The 22969-nt window shown below is 32.5% G+C and overlaps 1 protein-coding gene across 2 annotated transcripts; it reads left to right on the top strand.

Annotated features, from left to right (window-relative positions):
- Positions 1-748: 748 nt before the first annotated feature.
- On the top strand, positions 749-21514 carry LOC113218848. Of its 2 annotated transcripts, XR_003304872.1 has the most exons (4): positions 749-2436; positions 10404-10477; positions 21034-21125; positions 21241-21514. XR_003304872.1 is itself a non-coding variant. In XM_026441312.1 (3 exons), exons 1-3 carry the CDS (start codon positions 1852-1854, stop codon positions 21047-21049), a joined length of 675 nt encoding a protein of 224 aa, XP_026297097.1. In that variant the 5' UTR covers positions 749-1851; the 3' UTR covers positions 21050-21514. The 2 variants fall into 2 exon arrangements, 1 of the variants encoding a protein (XP_026297097.1); XM_026441312.1 differs by having other exon boundaries at positions 21034-21514.
- Positions 21515-22969: the final 1455 nt, after the last annotated feature.

Here is a 22969-nt window from a genome sequence, read left to right as displayed (position 1 = left end):
ATTTATCTTGAAAGCTTTAACTTGAACAGAGTTTCTCGAGCTGTGAGCGTTGATTCGAGCGATTTGCAAGAGCTTACAAACGTCAGTGACCATTATCTTTTCCAGAATCGTTGAAATGCTTTTTGCATGTAATGCAAATGTCTTTTTATACACGATCATTTCCATTTTGACGAATTTGACCGGTGCATACAATAATATAGATCACTTTAGGTAATTAATAAGTTTGGTTCTTATGATCGATACGCTCTTCTGTTTGAATAATTGAAAATCAATGATTTTATTTATAATTATTTATAATTTGAAAAATTAATTCATACTAAATTTTTTACAAAACACAATAAAGTATCGATAAATTCTTACTGCTATATTGATGATTTAAAAAATACAATCAAAAAATAAGTATTAAACAGTCTTCCAATTAACTTGCACCTAATTCGATTAATTCTTCTTCTTCGAAAACAATTAAAACAGAAGCGGATCTAGAAGAAAAAAAAAATTTCCGACTCAAAACAAAAGAAAACTATATGAATCCACATTCGAAAGCACGGCACGCTCCTCCTCCTCCTCCTCTCTCTAAAAACTCGTTCTCTTCCCAACCTCGCAATCTATGTAGGCCAGTCGGCCTAACCGCAATCGGAAGCCCGTATGAGTAAAAATGAACGATATCGCCTTCGTCCTCAAGGTCTTCCTCTCCCACCGTATATCGTTATCGTTAACCACTTCGTCAGCCAGCCTCGTATCCTTTTCCAGTATCGTATTAGTCGACGGTATGATGATCAGGCAGGACCGATCGTCATCGTTGGAGTGGAAGAAAATTAGAGAAGATTTTTTTTCTTATTTTCCCGAGCGACAGCAGAAGAAAGAGAATCGAAGGGAGTGGAAAAAGAGCTCGTCGAATGGCGAGTTATCGATCGTTATTAGGCTTTTATTAGAAAGGAAGTATCGGCGATGGCAAAGGGGACATCCGCACGGGGGGTCGTGTTAACTTAAGTGAAAATATCGCCAAGAGGTCCGATCAGGGGCTGACCACCCCGTTCGCCTTAATTCCCTGTCACCACGATCTGTCGGGGAGTCTGATCGCGCTGCTCTTGGGAACAAGATGTTCCCGTCCACGCCTCCGTTCCACGAGATTTTTATTATTCCTCGGGAAACTTGATGAACTCTCGAAAAAAAAAAATTGTTTGTCGACGATACAACGTGGTGGATAATAGTGCGGTGGAAGAAGAATGGAAGAGAGGGATAACGTTTCTCGTTTTCGATATCGTTTGTTCGAATTATTGGTGGTCGCGGACTGTTTTTGGAAATTGAAATCAAAGTGTCGGCAAGCGTTGCTCGTCGAACGTTTGAAGGAGTTGTGCTCTGGTTGGAGAATTATCGAGCGATCGGTTGCTCGGAATGCGGAACGCGTCCTACAAATTCCAACTTCCGAAGCTTGATAACGGGACGACCGGAAGGGGTTCAGTGGCAAGCCCGGATGCCGGTATATCGCCTGGCTAATGATATCCTACCGGCAATCAGGAGTTGGAGCTGAAAATGATCGCGTGAATATCGTTTATCATTCGATCCTCGCTGCTCTTTCTTTTTTCCCCCCTATTATTACGTCTATTTGATACGTCTATTGTTGTTATACGTACATTTTTACGTAATTTTTTATACACATATATATATCGAATATACTCGATGAAGTTGAAAAAAGTTGAAACTTTTCTTTACGAAACGCCAAGGGAAGAGAGGAGACTCGTTTAGTCGATATAACTTTTTTGATAGATGAAAGGTGATCGATATTTAAGAATCAAAGTCGATAATAAATATAAAAGAAGAGAAGAAGAAGAAGAAAGATAAGTAAAAAAGATGGAGTCTCGAGAGAAGTCAACGGAATGGGCTCTCCTTTTTCCACTGAAGGCGGGTCTGTTCGCGATGAAGTCCTCCCTGTCGTCGAGGAGCGTGAACCGGGAGAAAGAGCGGGTTGCGAAGAAGAACGAATTATTGAAGCCGAGGATACGTCGTGGTTCCTCGTTGTCGGATCTGGACAAGCTCCAAAATAAACCTCAGGATGTGGTCAGATCGACGGAGAAATGCTCCGAGTCTCTTCCACACTCGCCCGCATTGTCGAGAACGAATCTTCAGTCGGGGAATCTGTACGTGAGGGGAAGCATAGGGGATCTGATGAACATGAAGAAGTACGGGGCGTCCACGTGGAGCGTGAGAAGCGAAAGTTTGATCGCGAGGGTGGTGCCCCTGAGCACGGTGACCCCGAGGCAGAGCCCCCCACGAGAGAAAAGCGAGCCGGAGGATCCCGAGGACGAGATGCAGGACGACTTTCACGTGTCCGACAAACCTTTGACGTGCGCCCAAAGAACGCAGAGGCTCAGCAAACTTATCAAGAAGCACAGGCGGATAATGGTGTTCAGCCCTAGAAGCGTGAAGCGAGATCTCGTAAGTTAGGGGAGATAGTGGTGGGGATACGATCCAAGTTTGGCTTGGAAATGGATGTAACGGTGTTTCTGAGAAGATGATGAAATTTCGGGGAAAATGTTTGGGGTGGAATTATATTGGAGGGGTTGATAATTCTAAATGATCGTTGCGAAGTTTTATTTCTTTCTTGTTTCTCTCTTTTTTTTTTTTTTTGAAGAAATAGAAAAATTCTTGGTATTCTTGATCTTTGGTTCATAGAACAAATATTTTGGTGTTTTTGATTTTCGTTCCATGGAGAAATCTTTCTTAAATATTCCTCAATAGAATATTTCGAAGAAATAGTTTATTTGATTTCCATGAAACAAATTTTCGTTAAATCCTCTTTAATTTCTAATATCGTTCAGTTTAGAAATCTCCTGCACATTTATATTGTTAATGTAATAAAAGTAGGATTATTATTATTATATTCACAGCACAAGAAAAAAAATTTCACATCTTCGATATACCTTTTCCATCATCTCCTGCGATTAATGGATCGATATCATTTTTGCACGAGAAATTTTGTTCCTTCTTCTTCTATTTTCACCTTATCCGTCATCGTTGTTATGATGAAAATATGAATACATATATTCAAAGAGATGGTGTTCATATACGAGTTAAAAAAACGATGTTATCGACCGTAAATAATGGAGGCGCGAAGGATCTGAAACTAGAGACGCCTTGTTAAACTTGAAACAGCTTTTGCAGTCGTGGTGAGAGACACTTACAGAGGTTGAAATATTCATGCTACATCCATCTCTCTCTCTCTCTCTTTCTCTATACGATGCTTAATCGGCAGGTATTTTCTGTCTCCTTCGCTCATCATCTTGGCTGTTGTTTTGGAGGCTTCTTATCTTTCGAGAAAGGCCTAGCTGCTTTATTCCAAGGAATTAGCCGAGACGAATGCATTTGCCCCTCAGAAACGAAATTTCCATCGTATAGTGAATATATAACATACTTTGCAGTTTCTCCGGCTTATAGAGATTATCTTGGGATTAATTTTGCGAATTCTTTGAATATACATACCCTCTTCTCCTTTGGAGCCATTTAGAGGCTTTGAATGAAATGAATAATGGGATTGTGAAATGTTTCTCTTTTTAGAGAGAGATAGATTTTTTTGAAGTGGAATCTGATCAAATTCTTCAATTGATTAATTCTAATGATAAAGAAATTTTCTTGATAATTGAAAAATATAATATCTATTTAAGATATACATTCTCTCTCATTTAACGAATTCTTTAACGAATTCTATCGTCAAAATGAATCGATAAAAATCTCTATGAAGGAGTGAAACACGCGAATCGAGAATCTTTCTTAAGTAAAAAATTGAAGATTTGACGTTCAATTCCAATCGCACACGATTCATGAATAAGTCCGTAATGTTATTTCTTCGAACGAGAAATCACATTTCCTTCGAAATTTCCTTTTTCTTCTTATATCTCGCGAGATCTGGCTGAAATTTCCTCCTCCCTTTCTTCAAGAAGACCTCCAACCACTATCACGAAACCTGTTCCTGATACGTACACACTTGCCGTGTATGCAAATAGTTTTTAACGTCCTGCATACGCTTTCAAACATTTCATAGTGAATATACTTCCTGTTATAAATTTCAACGTACTGACGTATTAGACGTTACGATTGTTCATGTTGATCTGCAAAACGTGATAATTTCTTGTTATTTCACGAGTACTTGTTTACAGTATAAATCTGATTTTTTTTTTTTTTTGAGTTGTGCAAGCTATGTAATATTTTACTAGTTAATAAATTCTTCGTTTAATAATAATTTCATACAATTTTTCTCGACTGAGAGATGTTAAAATTATTTAATATTTGTTTAATACTTTTTGATGATGATTTCAATCTAACAAAATCAGAAAACTGTTTTAAAACGTTAGAATACATTTAAATTATATGTTTTATTTTTCGTTAAAAACTACGATTAAATATTTTCAATTTAAAATTTTTCTCCTTTTAACACCTTACGAAATTTTCGTACAAAATTATTAATTAAGTAACTAAGATTAGAATAAGATTGAATTTATTTTTCCTAACAAGAATAAAGAAAGTTACGAAGAAGATTTTTTAAAAGTTTTTTATCTACGTTTCTAAATTTTAGTTTTCGAGAAAATTAAATTTGAAAATATTCATTGACTGTACAAATATACATATACATTTAATTTCAATTTCCACAAAAAAAAAATTAAACGATTTAATGACTTTCGACGTTATTTTCTCATATAAAATTATCTCTTTTGTTCTAGAATCAACAGATGACGAAACGTTTTGTTAATATAATTTTTTTATAAAACGAAAATATTAAAAATAAATAATTTCATTTCGTAAAATGAAAATATCGTTTCATAACGCGAGATATTCTTGAAATTTCGAAAGAAATCCCGAAGGAAATCCTCGAAACCACCGTTCAAAAACAGTTCCCAAGAATTTGCATACTTTTGTACGGTCACGTAGCTCTGCTGGTAATTTTTCCTTCTTCCTGTGTGTCACTCGTGGAACACAGAAACCGCGTTCGAGCTTTTAACTTTTGTCTCGTTGTCTCTCGTTCGCCTCCACGCGTAAAGGGAATTTTTTTCAGTTTACTCGTTTCACGAATGTTCAGGGAGAAGGGAAAATGCGCGTGCACACGCATAAAGTTAACGAACGAAGTTTATTTTTTTGTGGAAATACATCAAAGGTCAAAAGACGAATTCGAAATGTAACGAATTTTTTTTTTTGTTTTTTTTTTTTGGTAATATTTTGCAGAATATTTTATGTTATTTTATAAAATAATTAAGGAATTTTTAAGAGAAAAAAAAAATATTTAGAAATTTTTTTATCTTGTTTTGAAAGAATAATTCTAGATTCTTTAATAATTAATATAATTTTATCTAATTTATTTTCTTTAGTTTATTATTTAATTTATTATTGGAAGGTTGAAAGTATAGTGGCATAAATTACATGGAAATTTTTTTGATATAGCAAAATATTTAGAAATTAATATTTAAGAAAAGAATTTTAATGATTTTTTAATCGATTTATTCTACTATAGATTCTCAATTCTATAATTTCAATATTAAAACATGTATATTTGTTTGATTCTAAAATTTTGATTCTACATTTACCTCTGTTTCGATATTTTTTATTTTCTTAATTATCTAGTTTATGATAAAATTATGCAAAATTGTTTCAATATTGACATTACACGATATTTTAATTCCTCAATATTTTCTTTCTTTCTTAAATGACCTAATTGCCTGGTTATAAAGAAAACGCAAAGTTATTAAGGACTCGTAGCAGCATTTTTTAAAATGATTTAAATCATTAGAAAATAATTAAAGATGATTATCTTCGAGACGAAAACACAAGTAAGAAATTGAGAAAGTAAAAACCTGCATAATTACTTGTACTTTACGAGCTATATAAACTCGTAAAGCAGAGTTTCATGCACGAGTTTAATTTCTACTGATCAACAACGTTGATTAAGCTTAAGTGCTAGCTGGATGAGTGTTTCCTTACTCAAGATCGAGCACCTCGACCTCCTGTTGCCTTACCAATTCTTGATTAACTAACAACGGATCAGAAATCAACTATAACTGATTTAGTAACTTCAACCAAATTGTGATTATAATAGTTTCTAACTTGATATTTGGTTATTCAACTCGTTATTATAGTCATTATTACATCCTTAAGATTAATTTTCCTCCTTTGAAATTTCTCGCTTGGAATCCAAATCCATTAACGTTGGAATTAACATTCTTCAATTTTTACATTAATTCATAAGTTTATAAACAACATTCGTATTAAAATTTAATTTCCTTTGTATTTAATCTTTCGTATGGATAATTGGCCATCCGAATATATTTTTCACTTTCTTAAAATTCAAGTTCACATTGATCTGATATTTCTCAAAGAAATGAAGAAGGAAAATTCAGAAGAATCAAATCGTGTATCGCGTTTATCATAAAAAAAAAAAAAAAATCATCTTGGAATAAAGCTAACCACGATAAAATTTTGAAAAGTGACGAGTACTTTGGAGAATCTCCGAAGCTTGGAAAAGTGCGATACCCCTCGGACGATTTTCTTTCTTACCCTCCCCTGGGAATGGAGTAGGAAGTGCGCAGGTGGCAAGGACGAAGTTTATAACACCTTGCCAACTTTCTCACACGTATTTCCGGGGGAAAATACGGATTACAAGAGTTTCTGGGGAAAGAAGTCGAGCACAATGGTGTATCCCGTGGTTCCCTGTGTACGAGCAACGTCGTGTATCGTTACAGTTTTATTATCGGTGGATGAGAGATCGTGCTTATTGCCAAATATTTCAATTATTGTTATTCGAAATTTCCGTATTCAAACGGTTGTGAAAAGAGATCATCGAGATTCGAATCATAATTCGCGGGACTATGATAATTAACAATTTAATTTTTCGTGTTATAATAATATCACGAGATTTATTGGATAACTGTATTTTTGAATAAAAGTTAATATTGCCAAATAATGTGCGAAAACAATGAAATAGTTGAATTTAACAGTTTGGTTCTAGTGTTAATTTTCTTCGAGAGTTATGTTTTATTTAAAAAAAGAAAATTAAAATATTATTATTTATTCTCAAACAATCGAACGTTTCATATTCGATTTCAAGAGAATTATAAAAAGATTTTTTTTTTCCCAAATTCTAAATCAAATTCAACCACGATATCAAAATATTCTCGATATCCTCAACTTCTTCCTGTTCAATCGCGAGTACCTTAATCAAGTCAACACCCACCTTGTCACATCAACCACGTTCAAAATCAATTTTCAATCTAAGTATCGCCCATGGAAACACCGTCCACGTAATTGCCACGCTACACTTTCAATGTTTGAAGAGCGTGGAGAGAGAGAAAGACACGTGTTTTCGCACATTCATAACAATGATTGGATCATCGTGATGCTCTTGTATATATGTGTATATACCACGTAATCGAGCTCGTGGTTTCATCGAGACGAGGATGCTCAAAGGGATAAGAGTGGATGGACAAGAGGGAAACAATCAATCTTGGATTAACTGGTCGGATCGTGCCTTCGGTTTCCGCTACTCCTTCGCACGGATAATTCTCTAGACTCTTGTTAACATGGCTCTGATCGACTTGCAGCGTAAGAAGCGATGATAATAAATGATCTGGCTGTTAGGCGAGCCTTTGATCGGGATTATTTGTCGGATCGACTCGAGGGCCTCGTCGAATTCAGGGTTTAATGCTCGTAGATTTCATCGATTGACTTGAGTTTGAGTACGAATTATTTACGGCTCCTTTACTCCTTTACGTCAATCACTTTTGATTTGTGAAATTGCAAATATTTTTACTATTTAAATACTGCTCGAAGAAATGATCGTGTTCAATTTTTATTTTAAATTTAGTGATTATCAATAGTGATTATCATCTTTACCGTACTGTTAAAATTTAATACCATAAAACGTGAAATTTAATAAAACAAGCGTTCATAGAAAAAAAAACACTCGTTTCCATAATCCAATATTATCGAATTACTCTATCAAAAACATGGCTTCAGACCCATCCTCAACAAAGGCACGTACGATACGATACACATATACCATCGAATTCCTTCGAGGAATGAAACATCCTCGTCTTTCTTATCCCTCGGGAAATAGAAAAAAAGACCGGTCTTAAAACACAAAGTTCCCTTTCAATTTGCAACGATTTATAGAAGAGATTGTTCCCGTGCTTGAAAAAGAAATTAAAGAGCCGCGCCCTGACCTCCGCCTCGCCTTTGACGATGTTCATATCTGTTGAATCGAGCCGATTGCTTCTGGTCCAGATATCCGGAAACCGTTTCCTTTTATCCGTCTCGCCAGGCAAACGACGAGACGACAACCGTCTTTACCCTCGCGTTTACAATACTTCCCTCCTCCTCCTCCTCCTCCCTCCCTACTCCTCGCTGTTTAACCGATCCATGTCCACGAACGATCCTTCTTCGAGATTCGTTTCGATGGTGGATAGATAGGACCAGACGGATCCCATTCCGTTAAAGAAACTTGAATCCTCGATTAAATTCAACGTGGAAATGTAGAAACATTTTCTTATTTCGTACACGTTCAACGAAATCTGTTGCGAACTTGGAATTGTTCGTGACGTGATATTATTGGAGGAGGATGAGTTTCGGTTTGGTTTCTTTTACGTAGTAATAGAAAATTTTTTCTGAGAGTATAAATCGTTTTCTATCTCGATTTCTTTTTAATATATTTTCGAGAATGTTATGATTTTACTTGGCGATCATTATTTTAGGGGAAGTAGAAGCACATACAGAGAAGTTAATGTATTCGGTACGTTTGAAGATTCGATTTCTAGAAATTTTCAAAAATTTGTTATAGAAAAATTAATAAAGGTTTGAAGGTTTGTTTATTATCGAGCGATTGAAGTATGCGTGAAAGGAAGAGAGATGGAAATGAGATCGTTCTATCTCCGTTATTCTGCCGTTGCATTTATTATTCCCATCTCTTTTTATCCAAGATGAATTTAAATTCGAAGTTCTACTACGTTAACGTAGAGCGTAGAATTTGAAATTACGCTTTTTCAAAAGCTCTCAGAAGCTCGATCTTCGTGTTTTTAAAATGAATCATAATTTGTTCGATACGTATATTTTGAAATTACGTGTATTTGAAGATATTAATATTAAAAATTCCTAGAATTACGAAAGAAAAATGATTCCTTTGTTTTATTTCGCTCATCCATACGTGCTATATGCTTTGATTGCGCGTTTTCGGTTGCCGTAGCCAGACCTCATATTTATTCATGAGTACCTATGGAATAATTAAAACAATCTTTCCCATCTGTTCGTATTTACAAGCAAAATTTTGTTCACCTCACTTCGTTTCGTTCAAATATCAAGTTAATTTTAAGTAATAACACAGACGTTTAAATTCTTTTCCCGATCGTTTTTTAAACTTTATTTTAAAGATAAATTATCATGTATAAAAATGATAATATTTTATTTTATTTACCTATACATTATCGTCTTAATTAACTCCATCTTCTATTAACGATTTAGAAATTTATTTTTCTCATTAAGTTTAAATAGTTGATTAAATATAACACGATACGATCAAATATTAATGTTATTTGTTACATTGTTAGTTAGGCAAGTAAAATTGGACAACATCATAACCATTTTCCTATAGTTAGTTTTATCCGAAGGGATTTACAATTTGAATTAATTATTCTAATTTCGTTTAATGCGTGTAAGGAGATTTAATGTAGGAAAGTTGGTGAACAAGTTGAAAATTTTAATTGCTGTATTATTACTGTATATATACCAATATTATAATTTCGCGGAATTAATTCGTTTTCCGGCTACAGGAAGGGTAGGTTACAGATGGCTCTGACATTTGATTAATTGAATGTGTGCCGAGTTCCAAATGAAACATCTTTCAAGATAGATCTTAGATGAATTTATGAATGTTTAATTAACATTCGCAATATTGATTATAATTTAAATAAAATCGATGTTGGTTAAAATTGGTTAAAATTTATTGTTCGCATATTTCATTTAATATACGATTTTTAAAATCAAATTGAAATTTTAATATTGCACAATTAAATATAAATTTGAAACGGATATCTCGTATTAACGAGAAAGAGAGATTTTTCAATCAACAAAATCGATATTTTATCAAAAAAGCGTCGAATTATATATACAAATGTGAATTCTCTTTAAGCAAAAAACATTTTTAAAAATATCTCAAATTTTTTTACGTTTCGATTATTCAGAAAATTTTTAAATAAATCGTCGCACACGTCCATTAATTATTAATTCTCGAAATTTAATTAATCAATCGTGCGAACGAATAGAATTTAAATCGAACAATTTCGATTCGAATTCTTTTCTCAATATAAAAAAATTCGCAAATTAATATTTACACACAAATTAATATTTAATGCTCTCTTTTTTTGTTACAGGTGAGTACCTTTTTTTCAAATCCCATCGAAAAATCGCGTCGAAATTGTCGCACGACTGAAATCGTCGATCGCAGGTGAGTCTTTGCGCGATGCTTTGCCCTTAATCAATTAGTTCGAATAAGCGTCGACGCGTGTATATATAACATTGAATAAATGGTATCCGCGATACGATATCAATCACTTTACGCTCAATTTATAAACAGGTGTTTAAAATCTTTGAAATAACGATACCAAGGATAACTTATTGCCCTTAAGAGGGTTTCGAGTTTTCCGCCTTTTAAAAAACGGGCGGAATTAATATGTATCGTATGCCGTTAAATGTAAGATAAAGCGAGTGCATTGTCTTGAAAATTTTATCCGATTTGTCATCCGAAAAAGTGTATATTTTTCCCGAGCAAAGCTTCACTTCTCGCATTAATATCGTTTATCGTGATAAAGTGATTCACAATTCTTTGCAGCAATAATTAATTTTACAGGCACGAATGACTCTTTAATATTTTCGTTTTTTCCATTCGTTCGTATTTGAATATTTTTAATATCTACCGTCAAATGATTAATACAAGATACGATTTTAAAATCGAATTTTCAAGCAGGGATTTAATATTGGATTTGCGAATGGAATAGAATTTCATTTGCATAAGAAACATTTACATTAAGTTAATCCGTTTCTTGTAAATGAATGTAGATGTTTCAATTCTTTATTTAAAACTTTGATACAGTTATCGGAAGAAATCGTCAAAACGACAAGTTTGTTCAGATGTTAACGAAAGGTAACGAATTCTTCGGGACGACAAGGTGATTAAATATGCACGAGATGGTTCTCGCAATGTATATATTTGGTATCGAGGATGTGTTTTGGAGTAATCTTCGAAAATGGAAATTTTGATAGGTTATAGTACATCTAGTATATAGTACGATTTGAAATTGACATTAAAATTTTGAAAACTTATACAAAAAGGTTTTTTTTTTAAACCTTTTATCGTTTGTCAAATATGTATATTTTTTGCTTCGAATTTCTTTAAATAAATTTCACTTGCTGAAATTATTCTCTATAAATTTATCCAAATTTTTTTTCTCACGAATATTTTGTTATTATATTGTTTACAATTAATTATTAAGAAGAAAAGAAACGTATAATTTATTGAAAAAAAAGATTGCCAGAGCATTATAATTAATGGTATATTCATACAAAGATACAACAATGAATTGAAATGCCAATTATTTCAGTTTCAACATTTGTATTTCTTTTTTCAAAATCTTCACATTCATGTATTTGTTATAACAAAACGTTAATTAATTTTTGATAAAATATAAAGAATTTTAAATACGTCACAAAATTTGCCAGAAATAATCATTTATCAAATTTTCATACTCATTACGATCAAAGTGATATCTTTAACAAAATGATATAAAATTTATTTCTCTCTTCTCATTTTAAACCTTCAATAAAAAATATATAATATAATAAACTTCCTTTCATTTCAATTTTTCATTCATTTTTATATATATATATTTTTTTACAAAACATATTTTTACATAGAACAATATTAATTAATATAATCCATTGAAATAAAACTTTATCAGCCAATTTAATATTACAAAGTTGAAAACTCCATTTCCACAATGTATTACTTTTAACGATAGATTTTCATTTCTGATGATATCGTATAACGGATCGTGATGTTAATTCGTTTACCAGAACATCGAGCATTCCTTCGAGAGGCCTGATACCACTCGAAAATCCATTCGAACAAGTATTGATACGATTTACATTTTACGCGGTTACTCTGCGGCATTCTCTTGGCTAAATCGCCGTTAAATCCGTACATGATTTCGGTTCCAGTACCAAACGTGTGCTTCCCATGGATTCTAAGATCCCTGGTTAATTGACTCGTCCCCTTTTCTGTGTAAATCAGTTCATTAAAGTTCTACGCAATTTAAATTTACGTAGAGATTTCTGATACGTAGACGTGTGAAAGAGAAGAAACGAGAGGAAATTAATATTATAATTAAAAATTGAAATATCTCTTTTTAACGTAATGTTGAATATTGGTTTTATCAAAATAATTAATTCTTGATGAAAGAGTTTCTTTTTTTTTTTTTTAACAGTATTTTTATTTTTATTTCCATAGTAAAATAATTTTGTCGGATCAGGATATTATTTCTATATTGAGATTATTATTAATATTCATTGACACTAGAAGACAATAGAGAAATAAAATGAAATGAACGTTAAAAGGATTACAGAGAAAATACAGGAAAAATACTTCTCTTTATTTTATTAGAATATAAAATGATATTTCAATTTTTTTATTTTTTGAAAATAATTAATATTATCGTATAATAGCTATTATAAAAACGAAGAATGTTTTTGTTATGAAAAAAAATAAATTTAATTACGATACTTCAATAAAGTATTTATCTTACGAGTATTCTAATTAAATTCATTTTATAACGAAAAACTTTCGCGTCTTTGCAATATCTATTATTATATTCTGTTGATATCATCTATTTTTAACAAAAAAAAAAAATCTTAATTAAGAAAGACGTGTGAAACTTCGTGCGAACGCGTCAACGCGTTTGAAGCGAAAGATTAAAACGTTCAACAGAGAAAAACAGAGAGTTGGTAGTGGTTTGACTGTTATATAATTTTTAATAAAACGGCCCGCTTAATTTGCCGTGTCAGCGTTCGATAAAGTTTCAGCAATTTATGTCGTGATATAATTAACGCGAAACAACACCAAAGGCGTAACGATGTTAAACGATACTGTATACGCGCAAAAACTAAACTTTATGCTGGTGAAAAGCTTAATAAAAAAGGATTGATTATAAATCGACGCGATTATTCTTTTACTGATGCACTTTTTTTTTCGTTTACAAAAAATAATATATTTCAATTATGCGGGGAAAAAAATATATTTCCTCCCTCCTTTTTATAAATCTAGTTATACTTTTGAAATGAGAACGAATCTTCATCGCCATAAAAAAAGAATGCGTTCGATATTTTTTCCATTTCATTGTAAACTAAATATATTATTATACACGATGGATTGCTGAAATTTATATATTTTTTCACAGCAAATGAAATGAAATATATTTCCTTTCTACAAGTTTCCATTGAAACTTTATTATTATTATTACTTTTTTTTTAACTGGAAATTATTGCAACGATAACATACTTCATTATCATCGTAAATGTTAAAAATCGTACAAATTTATTTTCTTTAACAAAATAATAATGATAATAAATTGTGATATAAATGATTAATGGGACGATTCTCAACATTAAGAATACTCGATAAACCGGCCAAATTAACATTTCATCGGAATTAATCCAATTTGGATTAAACACGATACTTCCGTTAATGAGTTTTTCGCTATACGTAACGAAAGTGTTTCCATTATCGCTGTTTATTGTTCGTTTTAATGACATTCGAATCGCAAACGATGATTCCTTGATTGCTCTTTTTTTTTTTTTTCGAATCATGAACGAAACATTTGCAATCAACGGTTTTTGAACGATGAAAGCGGTTTGTATACATACCGGATAAACGAAAATTCGATTATGATTCGGCAATTTATTTCTTTCGTTTCATTCGAATTTCTCGATTTTTAATTTGTGGTGGATGATAGTAGATTACCTATCAATTACATTTTAATAAAATTTTATTCTTACTTACTCGATACCTTGATCGATATATATTAAAATTTCGACAGAATTGTTAACCTTTTCTCAGAAAACATTTCATCTTTTCAATTCTTCATTATTATTATTATTATTCATTTACTTACCAAAGGATAAATCCTTGTACTAAATAAAACGAACGAAACTGTGCATAATTAAACTTTAAATTCTTATGGATTAAAATACACAGTAAATAGAGGAAAACCAAAATATTCAACGCGTTTCTATTTCATTTTTCTGTACAATCTGTCGGCACAGGTGGAGAAAAAACATTCGAGTAAAATTGTATTCTCGAAAAGGAAATTGTTTCGATCGTCTCGTTAATTCGTCCGAAATGCAAAACAATCTATCATCGAAATTAATCGGGTTCGAAAACGTTCCATCACTCGTCATCAGAATTGGAATATCGAATTTGTCGACGGGATTGCGACTCGACTCGAAAGCCGCGAGTTTCCGAGACGTTACGTTTCTCAGAGGCGTTCCTTGCTGAGGTTTCGAAATCGGTGGATAGCCAACGTTGGCTTAATGGGTAATGGTAATTTAAGATCGGGGAGTTTAATGATCGCGAGAAAATCGACCCGTTGGGGATACAACGGAGTTATGGGAATCGTGGACGAGTGAAAGCACAGAATACGGGGAAGTTCGATTAAGTGATGGAAGATTGAAGGGGGATTGATGAAGTTGCGTGTCTTTGACGCGTGTAGTTTGCGGCCGTGTGGATAAATTACGAAATTGCTAAAAGGATTATGTTTTCTCCTTTCTTTCTTTTTTTTTAAATAATGAAATATATACTTAAAAAATATGTAAATAAAGTTCAGGAATAATCTCTTCCTCATTATCAATGATTTACTACTTTTGAAAATTATCAATAATTATTTCATTTAATATATGGAACTACATACAAATTAACGATAAAAGATAGGCAAATAATATATATTTAGTAATAAATCATCAAAATTCTATTTCAAGATTATTAATCTAATATTAGTATGTATAAATATATAATTTGCATATCTTTTATCGTTAATTTTTATGTAATTCTATGTAATAAATCTTAATAAGTGAAATAATTATTGATAATTTTCAAGTAGTCAAATATATTCGTATATGTACATTATTCTTTTTGGAATTTTAATGTTTTTTTTCGGAGTCTGCTTTATCTGAAATTTTATTGGTCAATAAACATTACAACTAGACATCGTGAACGACATAAATGTCACGACTCGCTGGTTTTCTATTCTTTTCAAATCCTGCGTGAATTACGGTTAGTACAGTTCCCAAAAATTTCTAGATGACCATACTTTGTCATCACTGTGTAAAAATATTTTTCACGCCCCCTTACACGTATCATGAATCATCGAATAGTTTTTACATTTGCGAAATCTCTTCCAAATTTAATTTAATTTACAGATGTAACATAACCATTCAGTCTTTTAATATTTTCAAAATTTGTTGATGTTAAATTTAATATACTTTTATCTTAATTAATATTCATATAAAAAAATACAGTTATCTACGAATTCTTTTCTATCCATTGTATATTCATCTGCACGTGTCTCGTTCAAACAATCAAACAGAGAAACTAACATCATTCGTCATTCGTTTCTGATCTCTTTATTTCTTCTCTTTTATATCTTTATACTTTTTCCCATATCACGAAAAAGTCCGTCGATGTTACGAAACGAATCGTGATGAAAAAAAAAGGAAGACAAAAAGCGTGATCATCACATTGATACGCTTTTTCCTCGTTGTCTTCTTGTCAATTTCCTTTTTTTTTTTCGAAATTTTTTGTGCAAACGTGACACGTCAAGTACGATCATTTTTTTTCCTCCTTTTTTTTTGTCCGATGTGATGTTATCGAGGAAATATCAAACGTGCAAAATGGTAACATGCCGGAGATGAGTGCGCTCTGTCTCTCGAGGCTTTTGCGCAAGAAGGTTCCTCCATATCTGCAACTTCGTTTCTTGCAAGTTTCCCACTAAAACAGATATCTCTTTCGAGTTGAAATTCGTGTTCGATCAATGAAGAATTTCACAGATGTTCATCATTCGTGTATAAAATCGTTTCAAGATTGAAAGTATAGGATATAAGCATACGATACAATTTGGAAAGCAAGAGAAAAAGTATCATGGAGATATCATTTTGTGGTTTATAATTACAATGCAAAAATTTCTTGGATGAAAAGATATCTCAAAGACTGAACTTCATTAATAATAATTGAATTTGACGATCAAAATAAAATATTCAGATTCAATTTTAGAGAATCAACTTATTACCAAAACTATTTTAAAAAGCTTTACTTTTCACGATCCATTAACATCATTCAAGCACAATTCATTTCCATAAAACGACCATAATTTTCAACATATATGTAAATATTATATTTTCCAAAATTGAAATCACAATTTCAAAATTTGGAAACATTTAAAAGTAAAATACGACTCGTTACTTCCATTTCAACTATTCCTACTCTAAAAATTTTGCAATATTCACCATCTCATAAGCCACCACCATCCAAATACCATCGATATATTACCATAAAACCACGACGTCAGTTCATTTCCATAGAACAAGCCATTCAACGCGTCCATTCGTTCATTCCATCGAACAATTGCAGAACAATCATTCTCTACATTCTCTACCCTTATGAAATTCTGATCAAGCAAAAGATTAACCACGAAGCAATACCTACCTATGTGACTCAAAGCGACGCGGAGCATCGTTCAATCCGCCTCTCGAAATTTCATTGTACCCGTGGCGAGAAGCGGATTTTCGAATCGACGGATCCCATGTCTGTCTGTCGAATGACATCGAATTCCCACCGATCGCGTTATTCGTTGCGTTAATTCGTCCTCGTTTCACCGCCGATCATTCGCGCGAGAAAATGTAAATACACACACGCGTGTGAATCCGCGGTTCACCTCGATCCAGAGTTTGATTTCCCTCGAAAAATTCGTGGACGATCATCGAAAGAATCGACGAAATGAATCCTCCTCGCCTGAACCCGAATAATCCGTCGAATTGGCCGAACGAATTTCGGTTTATTAGCGGTGGATCGTGGCCTGGATCATTGGAGAATAGCGAACGAGCCTCCCCCTCATTATGGAACGATAATGGTAATTTGGCGCTGGGCCAAATTCCAATATTATAATTTTAACGATATTTCTCTCTCTCTCTCTCTGTTTCTCTGTGTCTCGAATTTGTCGTACATACTCGACTGGATGAAGTCGTGTTGTAAGTGTGATGGATGAATTGAAGGAATGAAGGAGGAAAAGGGAATGTGGGTCATTGAAATTTGTCCAGGTCGTTGTTGTTCGTTGTCTTCGTGCACAGGCTCTCTCGTTACCGAGTTGAGCCGGCATAATTGATCTCGTGTCGCTCAAAAGCGTACATTCACATTTTAATGCCTGGAATCCTTGTGCATCTTGTGAAAATGTTCGTTCGAAATTTTGGATTTTTTTTTCTTTTTTTAAGAATTTTTGCGTAACGAATGGGAGTGACGTTTCTGTGAAATGTTACAGTAACTCGGTTTCTGAACGATTTTTTCTCTCTCTTTCTCTCTCTTTTTTTCTTTGTCAAGTAGAATTACACGAACGGGTAGATTTTTCGAATATTTTCGATTTCGAAAAGAAGTTTCGAAATCACTAATCAAATTTCGTTGTTTATAAAAGATACGTCTTAAAAAAGTTCTTCGAATTCTTGAATTTTATTACATTCTACGTATCGGAAACAAAATTTTCGTATTTCATTTTTCCTAGCTTTAATAACAGCTTAGAAAATCGATATACGAGAAGCTGCGTATCATTAAAAAGAAATTCAATATCAATTATTGTACGTACATTTTTATTATTCATTCTACGTAGAGGAAAAAAGAATATTCAGGGATATAATACCAATATTTATACGGCATTTATAGGTCGAGCACACTATTGAAAATCTTTTCATACAAAAGTGGCGCGTTTCGTTAAAGATGAATCAAGTATCTCGAAAAGTATCGTTCTCTTCTATTCGTTAACTCGAACATCGATTATTACTGATGATATCTGAAAATCAGCGACTCATATCGATTACATTTCGAGTTAGTCACATCGTTTCACCGATATTTTGTCTCTCGTGCAATTTGATCGAAGATTCATTACGATCGCCACTTTGTTTGGTTTTATCACGTCTCTATTAAATCTGACACGCGACTTCTGTAACTCGACAAATCTATTTCGTTCCCTGGTGTACGATATTCAGGACAATCTGTCGAATCTTATTGAGTGTGAAACGACGTTCCATTCGACATCTTCTCGTTGATGAGAGATTATAGTAATCATTTTGTTTTTTGTTTAATCGAGATGATATAGTGTTCCTTGTATCTAGTGCGTAGAGAATGATTTAGATTAAAAAGATCATTTAATTAGAGTGTATATAATAATTGGATAAAATTCTTCAATTTTCTTACATTTAATTAATCATTGAAAGATAAAAGTCATTGAATTCAGATAGATTGATAAAACTTTTGATTTGAAGTTTAATAAAATTTTCTTGGCATTTTTAAAATAAGATATTAAAGGAATGGGATAAATAAATTGTTTCTACATTTGCATTGTATTTAAATATTGTTGTAAGACAATGAAAGTTCATCTTATAAATTTAATTACAATCTTAAATTTACATTTATTTTGGGAAGAAACATTCCAAGTCCAAGTTGTACAAGTTATTTTTAGTAATCTCGTTACAAGATGTATTTTCAAAGACTCACTCCTGAAATAAATTGTCTTCCATGATTCTTCTATTTTAGAAAGTATCTATAAATTTGCGAAATGTTTGCCAGTTATTCTTAGTTACTATTTAAAACTATCTAATTAAATTATGCCAATTTTATAATAATTATCCTTTATTAAATTTCCTATTGTTTCTATTTTTGATTCAGTAGAAATCACACCAACGTACTTTACTAATTATAATCCCTTTCTTCCTTCTCTCTAGAACTTTCTCTCTCTTCTTTTACAAAATACCTCTCGAAAACTAAATACTGACATTTCTCAAATAAAAGAAATATTAAAAACATATTCCAAGGTTACTCATAATTTCTCAAACTATAATAACAAACACTTTAAATTAAATTTCTATCCTTTCATATCTATTTATCTAACGATGCCATTTACTCTTCTTCTCTCCTTCGCGAAACATCTCCTCGCCATTTTTCCCCCCACAAAAGCTCAACAATTCATCGCAGATGCCTCTTCTTTCTCACTCGAGCCTAACCACGACCCGCTATTTCTTTTTCTCCCTTCCTTCTCCCGCTTCTCTTGTTTCTCCTTTTCCATCTTTTTTTTTTCTTTTTCTTTTTCTCCTCCCTTTCCAACTCAGGGTTCATCTCGTGGGTGTTTTTCGTGACCAATTCGCGCGAGGATGCGCGATGCGCAGGGCGGGAAGCGCAATCACAGAATCCATCTCTGTCGCCCCCGGTGATTTTCGAGAGTTGAAATGAAACGCGAGAGGGGAAAGCCAGTCAAGTTCGCTCCGAAAATCCTTCAAGCGCGACAACTTTCTCGAGCGAGAAAGTAAACGAGAGAGGGATGGACGAAAGAATGGAAAAAGGCGAAGGGTGAAATTTGTACTCGCTCAGGCGAAAGTATTTACGAACATTTTCTTTTTTTTAACGTTTCAGTGAAACTTCTTCTTGCACTTCGGTATCATTTTACGAATGTGAAGACAATTCTTGAAAGTTCTTTTTTCTTATTCTTCTTTTCTTGTTTTTTTTTTTAAATGTGGTTTTGTGGAATAGTTACATTGTTTTGTTGTAAGAAAAAATTCTTTCTCTGATAAAATTGATGAAATCGATGAATTGATTCGAGGGTTGATTGTGGGATAGCTGAATACGTGAAATTAATATGTAAACAAGAAATTTGAGGAACTGAATTTACGATAAATGTTTCTAATATATCGTATGTCATTAGTCGTTGCTATCATTGATCTGTACTACTCGATTGGTTTTATATTTTATACTCTACTCTGAATAAAATAACAATTGTTCTTCTATTATTGTAGATATACCTCGTTTATATTCAATAGAACTAGTCGAGCATAATAGCAACAATGATGTGTAATATACATTTTTTTCAATAATTAAATTCTTCAAATTTCTTATACTTTTTTTTTACTATTTTATACCAAGGAAAAATGATATACATTGAATGATCAAACAAATTTCTAATATTCAAATGTAACGTGAATCTTTAAAATCTTTAAAAAATCTTTGATTAATAATTTTGATCGTCAACTTTTACGTTATAGATCTTTTTTCTTCATTCATCTGAAAGTAATATTCCTCCTACTTATACAAATTAAGCGATTCTACGTTCCAAGTTTCCACATCAAAGGGGAACACCATTTACCTCGTCACACGTTCTCATTACTTACTTATCATCTTCGTGATAGTAAATTGAGGCGTCAAACCCGGCCACTCGTCGCACTATCGGTTGCCAAGAGAAATAGAATTTAGACTCGAAGAGCAGAGCCATCTTGATCCGTATTTCCGGCGGCTATAAAATATTCCCACAGAGACTGTTCGAGCATCAACGTGTAGAGTACGATATCGAGAGTAGTAAAGTATTCAAGTGTATATACCATTGCTACCTTTGGAGATAGAGTAATGTTTCTGTGCATAAAAGAGTGGCAAAACTTTGATACACACCCACACCAGTATTTCTAATTTTAATATTGCAAGAATAAAAAATGTAGATACGAAAATTCTTCTTCGGAATAAAAATTTAGTTGAAGAAATTGGCGAAAATTTTTTTACTCTTTCTGCAACTCTTCGATACATTGATAGATGTCCACATTCAACAAAATTCCAAAAAAAAATTTAAGTCAGGCATAATTATTTCAATCATTATAATTTCTATTCGAACATTTTTCACATTTATATTTATACGATTCTTTTTCATTTTTCAGAAAAGATAAGATATAACAAAATTTGACCAATTATTTATATTAACACTCTCTACACGCGTCGAACGAAGAATGAACGAGTAAATTCGAGCCAGGTGAATATTTCCTCCACTTTTTCGAACTGATTTTCAAGTGCAACTCGATTTAGGGCCGACTGTGATCGAACACTCGGAACGGGGGATAACCGCACCTTTGTTGATATTTGATCAGGGTTGAAGAGCGGAGCGATGCGATGGAAAAATAGAAATGAAGAATTGATAAAGGGGGCGATGGTGCAATTTTCCGGATGATTTGTCAGATGACTTATCTTCAACAGCGTAGAGTAAATTGAAGATCAAGGAGTTGTATATCCACGTAGAATTCCAATTGGGTTATTACGATCTCTCCTCCTTCCAAGATTCTAAACTCTTGAAAATTGTGATTAAATTTTGAGAAATTGATTTTTATATCATAGATTTATATTGTATTATTCATTTGTAAAAAAAATTTTTGTTGTATAATAAATTTTTAAATAATCTAAACGAGTTATAGATTATTACCAACAATATTCCAAATTACAAATTTTTACAATCGATTTGATTTTAATTTGTAAAATTATTTCTTCCTTTATTTTTTCGTAAAAATAATTCACTCGGCTGAACCTAGCAGCGTATATAAAATTCATATAATCAAGGATAAATCCAAAAGCAAATAACAACGTATATATATGTATGTTTCGCAGATTTCGAAACACGATTCGCGTGTATACATCTTGTGAAATTTCAATTCAAACTTGATAATTCGATATTTAAACATCCATAGCTTTAACAAACTCGAAGCAAATATCACGCTTCGAATGAGTCCAATTGCATCGGTTTATCGACTCATTTTCCACGAGAATAATCATATCTGCTTGACCAACGATTCATAAAAGATTCTTTACACAGATTCAGCCGAGAGAGATTCAATCTTTACGAAAAAAAAAAAAAAAGGAAATAAAAAAGAAAAAAGCAATGTTTGATCGTTTTACGATCGAGTCCAGGAGGAAATTCACAAATGGCGCCTTCGATTATCTCCATGCAGTTTGGGAACATCCGCTTTTCTTTCCGTGTACTCGCATTTCATGCAAATGATTTGCTTGAGTTGTCGAGATCGAATCAAGAAATAATCGTTTCGAATTTTCTAATAGAAATTGTTCTGCATCGTTTAAGTGTACGATAATAAGTAAATTAAAGCGAATCTTTTCATCGAAGTTTGGAATCTGAAGAATAGAGAATTTTTTCGTGCATGTTCGTCGATGGTTGTCAATCTTTGGAGCTTGTAATTTATTATTGGAGGATATTTCAATGCTTATTTTTGAGCTTTTCATGTCCTATTTGTTTCATCGATATGAAAAATTGTTGTCTGATTGGGGATAATAAATATTCGTGATTTATGATTTCGTGTTTCCGATTCATCGTTCTTTTCCTCGATCCTTATCCTTATTCTTTTTTTTCTTCCTCTTGATATTCAAGATTATCGAAATTTCCCTTGACAAATGAATATAAATACAAATTATTTTCTCAAGTGATTCAAAAATAGATATAAAAATTTCAATATCTCGATACGAATCTTACACGATCATTAATAATTATTTATTATTATAAACTCTTCATACGAATATTCTCATTATTTATTACTCATATGTCGAGTAATAAATAAATTTCATTCCACGAATCTTAAAAAAAACTTTTATCACATTTTTATACACAGTTTCATTCGTCGAAACGAACGAAAATTTGAAAGAAGAATAATCATGTAACGCAACTCAGATCGATCATATTTCTTCTACATATTTTCATCCAGCGATGAGACTGAATATTTTATTAAAGTAACAACAGACGCCAATATCATATTTCTTTTTCCGCCAATTAGTCAAATGTCAATTAAAAAAAACAATGAAATCCACAGTGGAATGTTA

This window comes from Apis mellifera, linkage group LG6 (genome assembly GCF_003254395.2).
Source record: "Apis mellifera strain DH4 linkage group LG6, Amel_HAv3.1, whole genome shotgun sequence".
NCBI classification, from domain to species: Eukaryota; Metazoa; Arthropoda; class Insecta; order Hymenoptera; family Apidae; genus Apis; species Apis mellifera.
The sequence above is the reverse complement of the archived record's forward strand: the minus strand, read 5'-3'. Positions and strand labels throughout refer to the sequence as shown.

Bases quoted from the DNA above. Each gene is read 5' to 3' on its own strand.
- LOC113218848 (XM_026441312.1), top strand. From the start codon at position 1,852: ATGGAGTCTCGAGAGAAGTCAACGGAATGGGCTCTCCTTTTTCCACTG. The intron at 2,437-10,403 runs GTAAGTTAGGGG...TTTTTGTTACAG, and splicing joins GAAGCGTGAAGCGAGATCTC to GTGAGTACCTTTTTTTCAAA.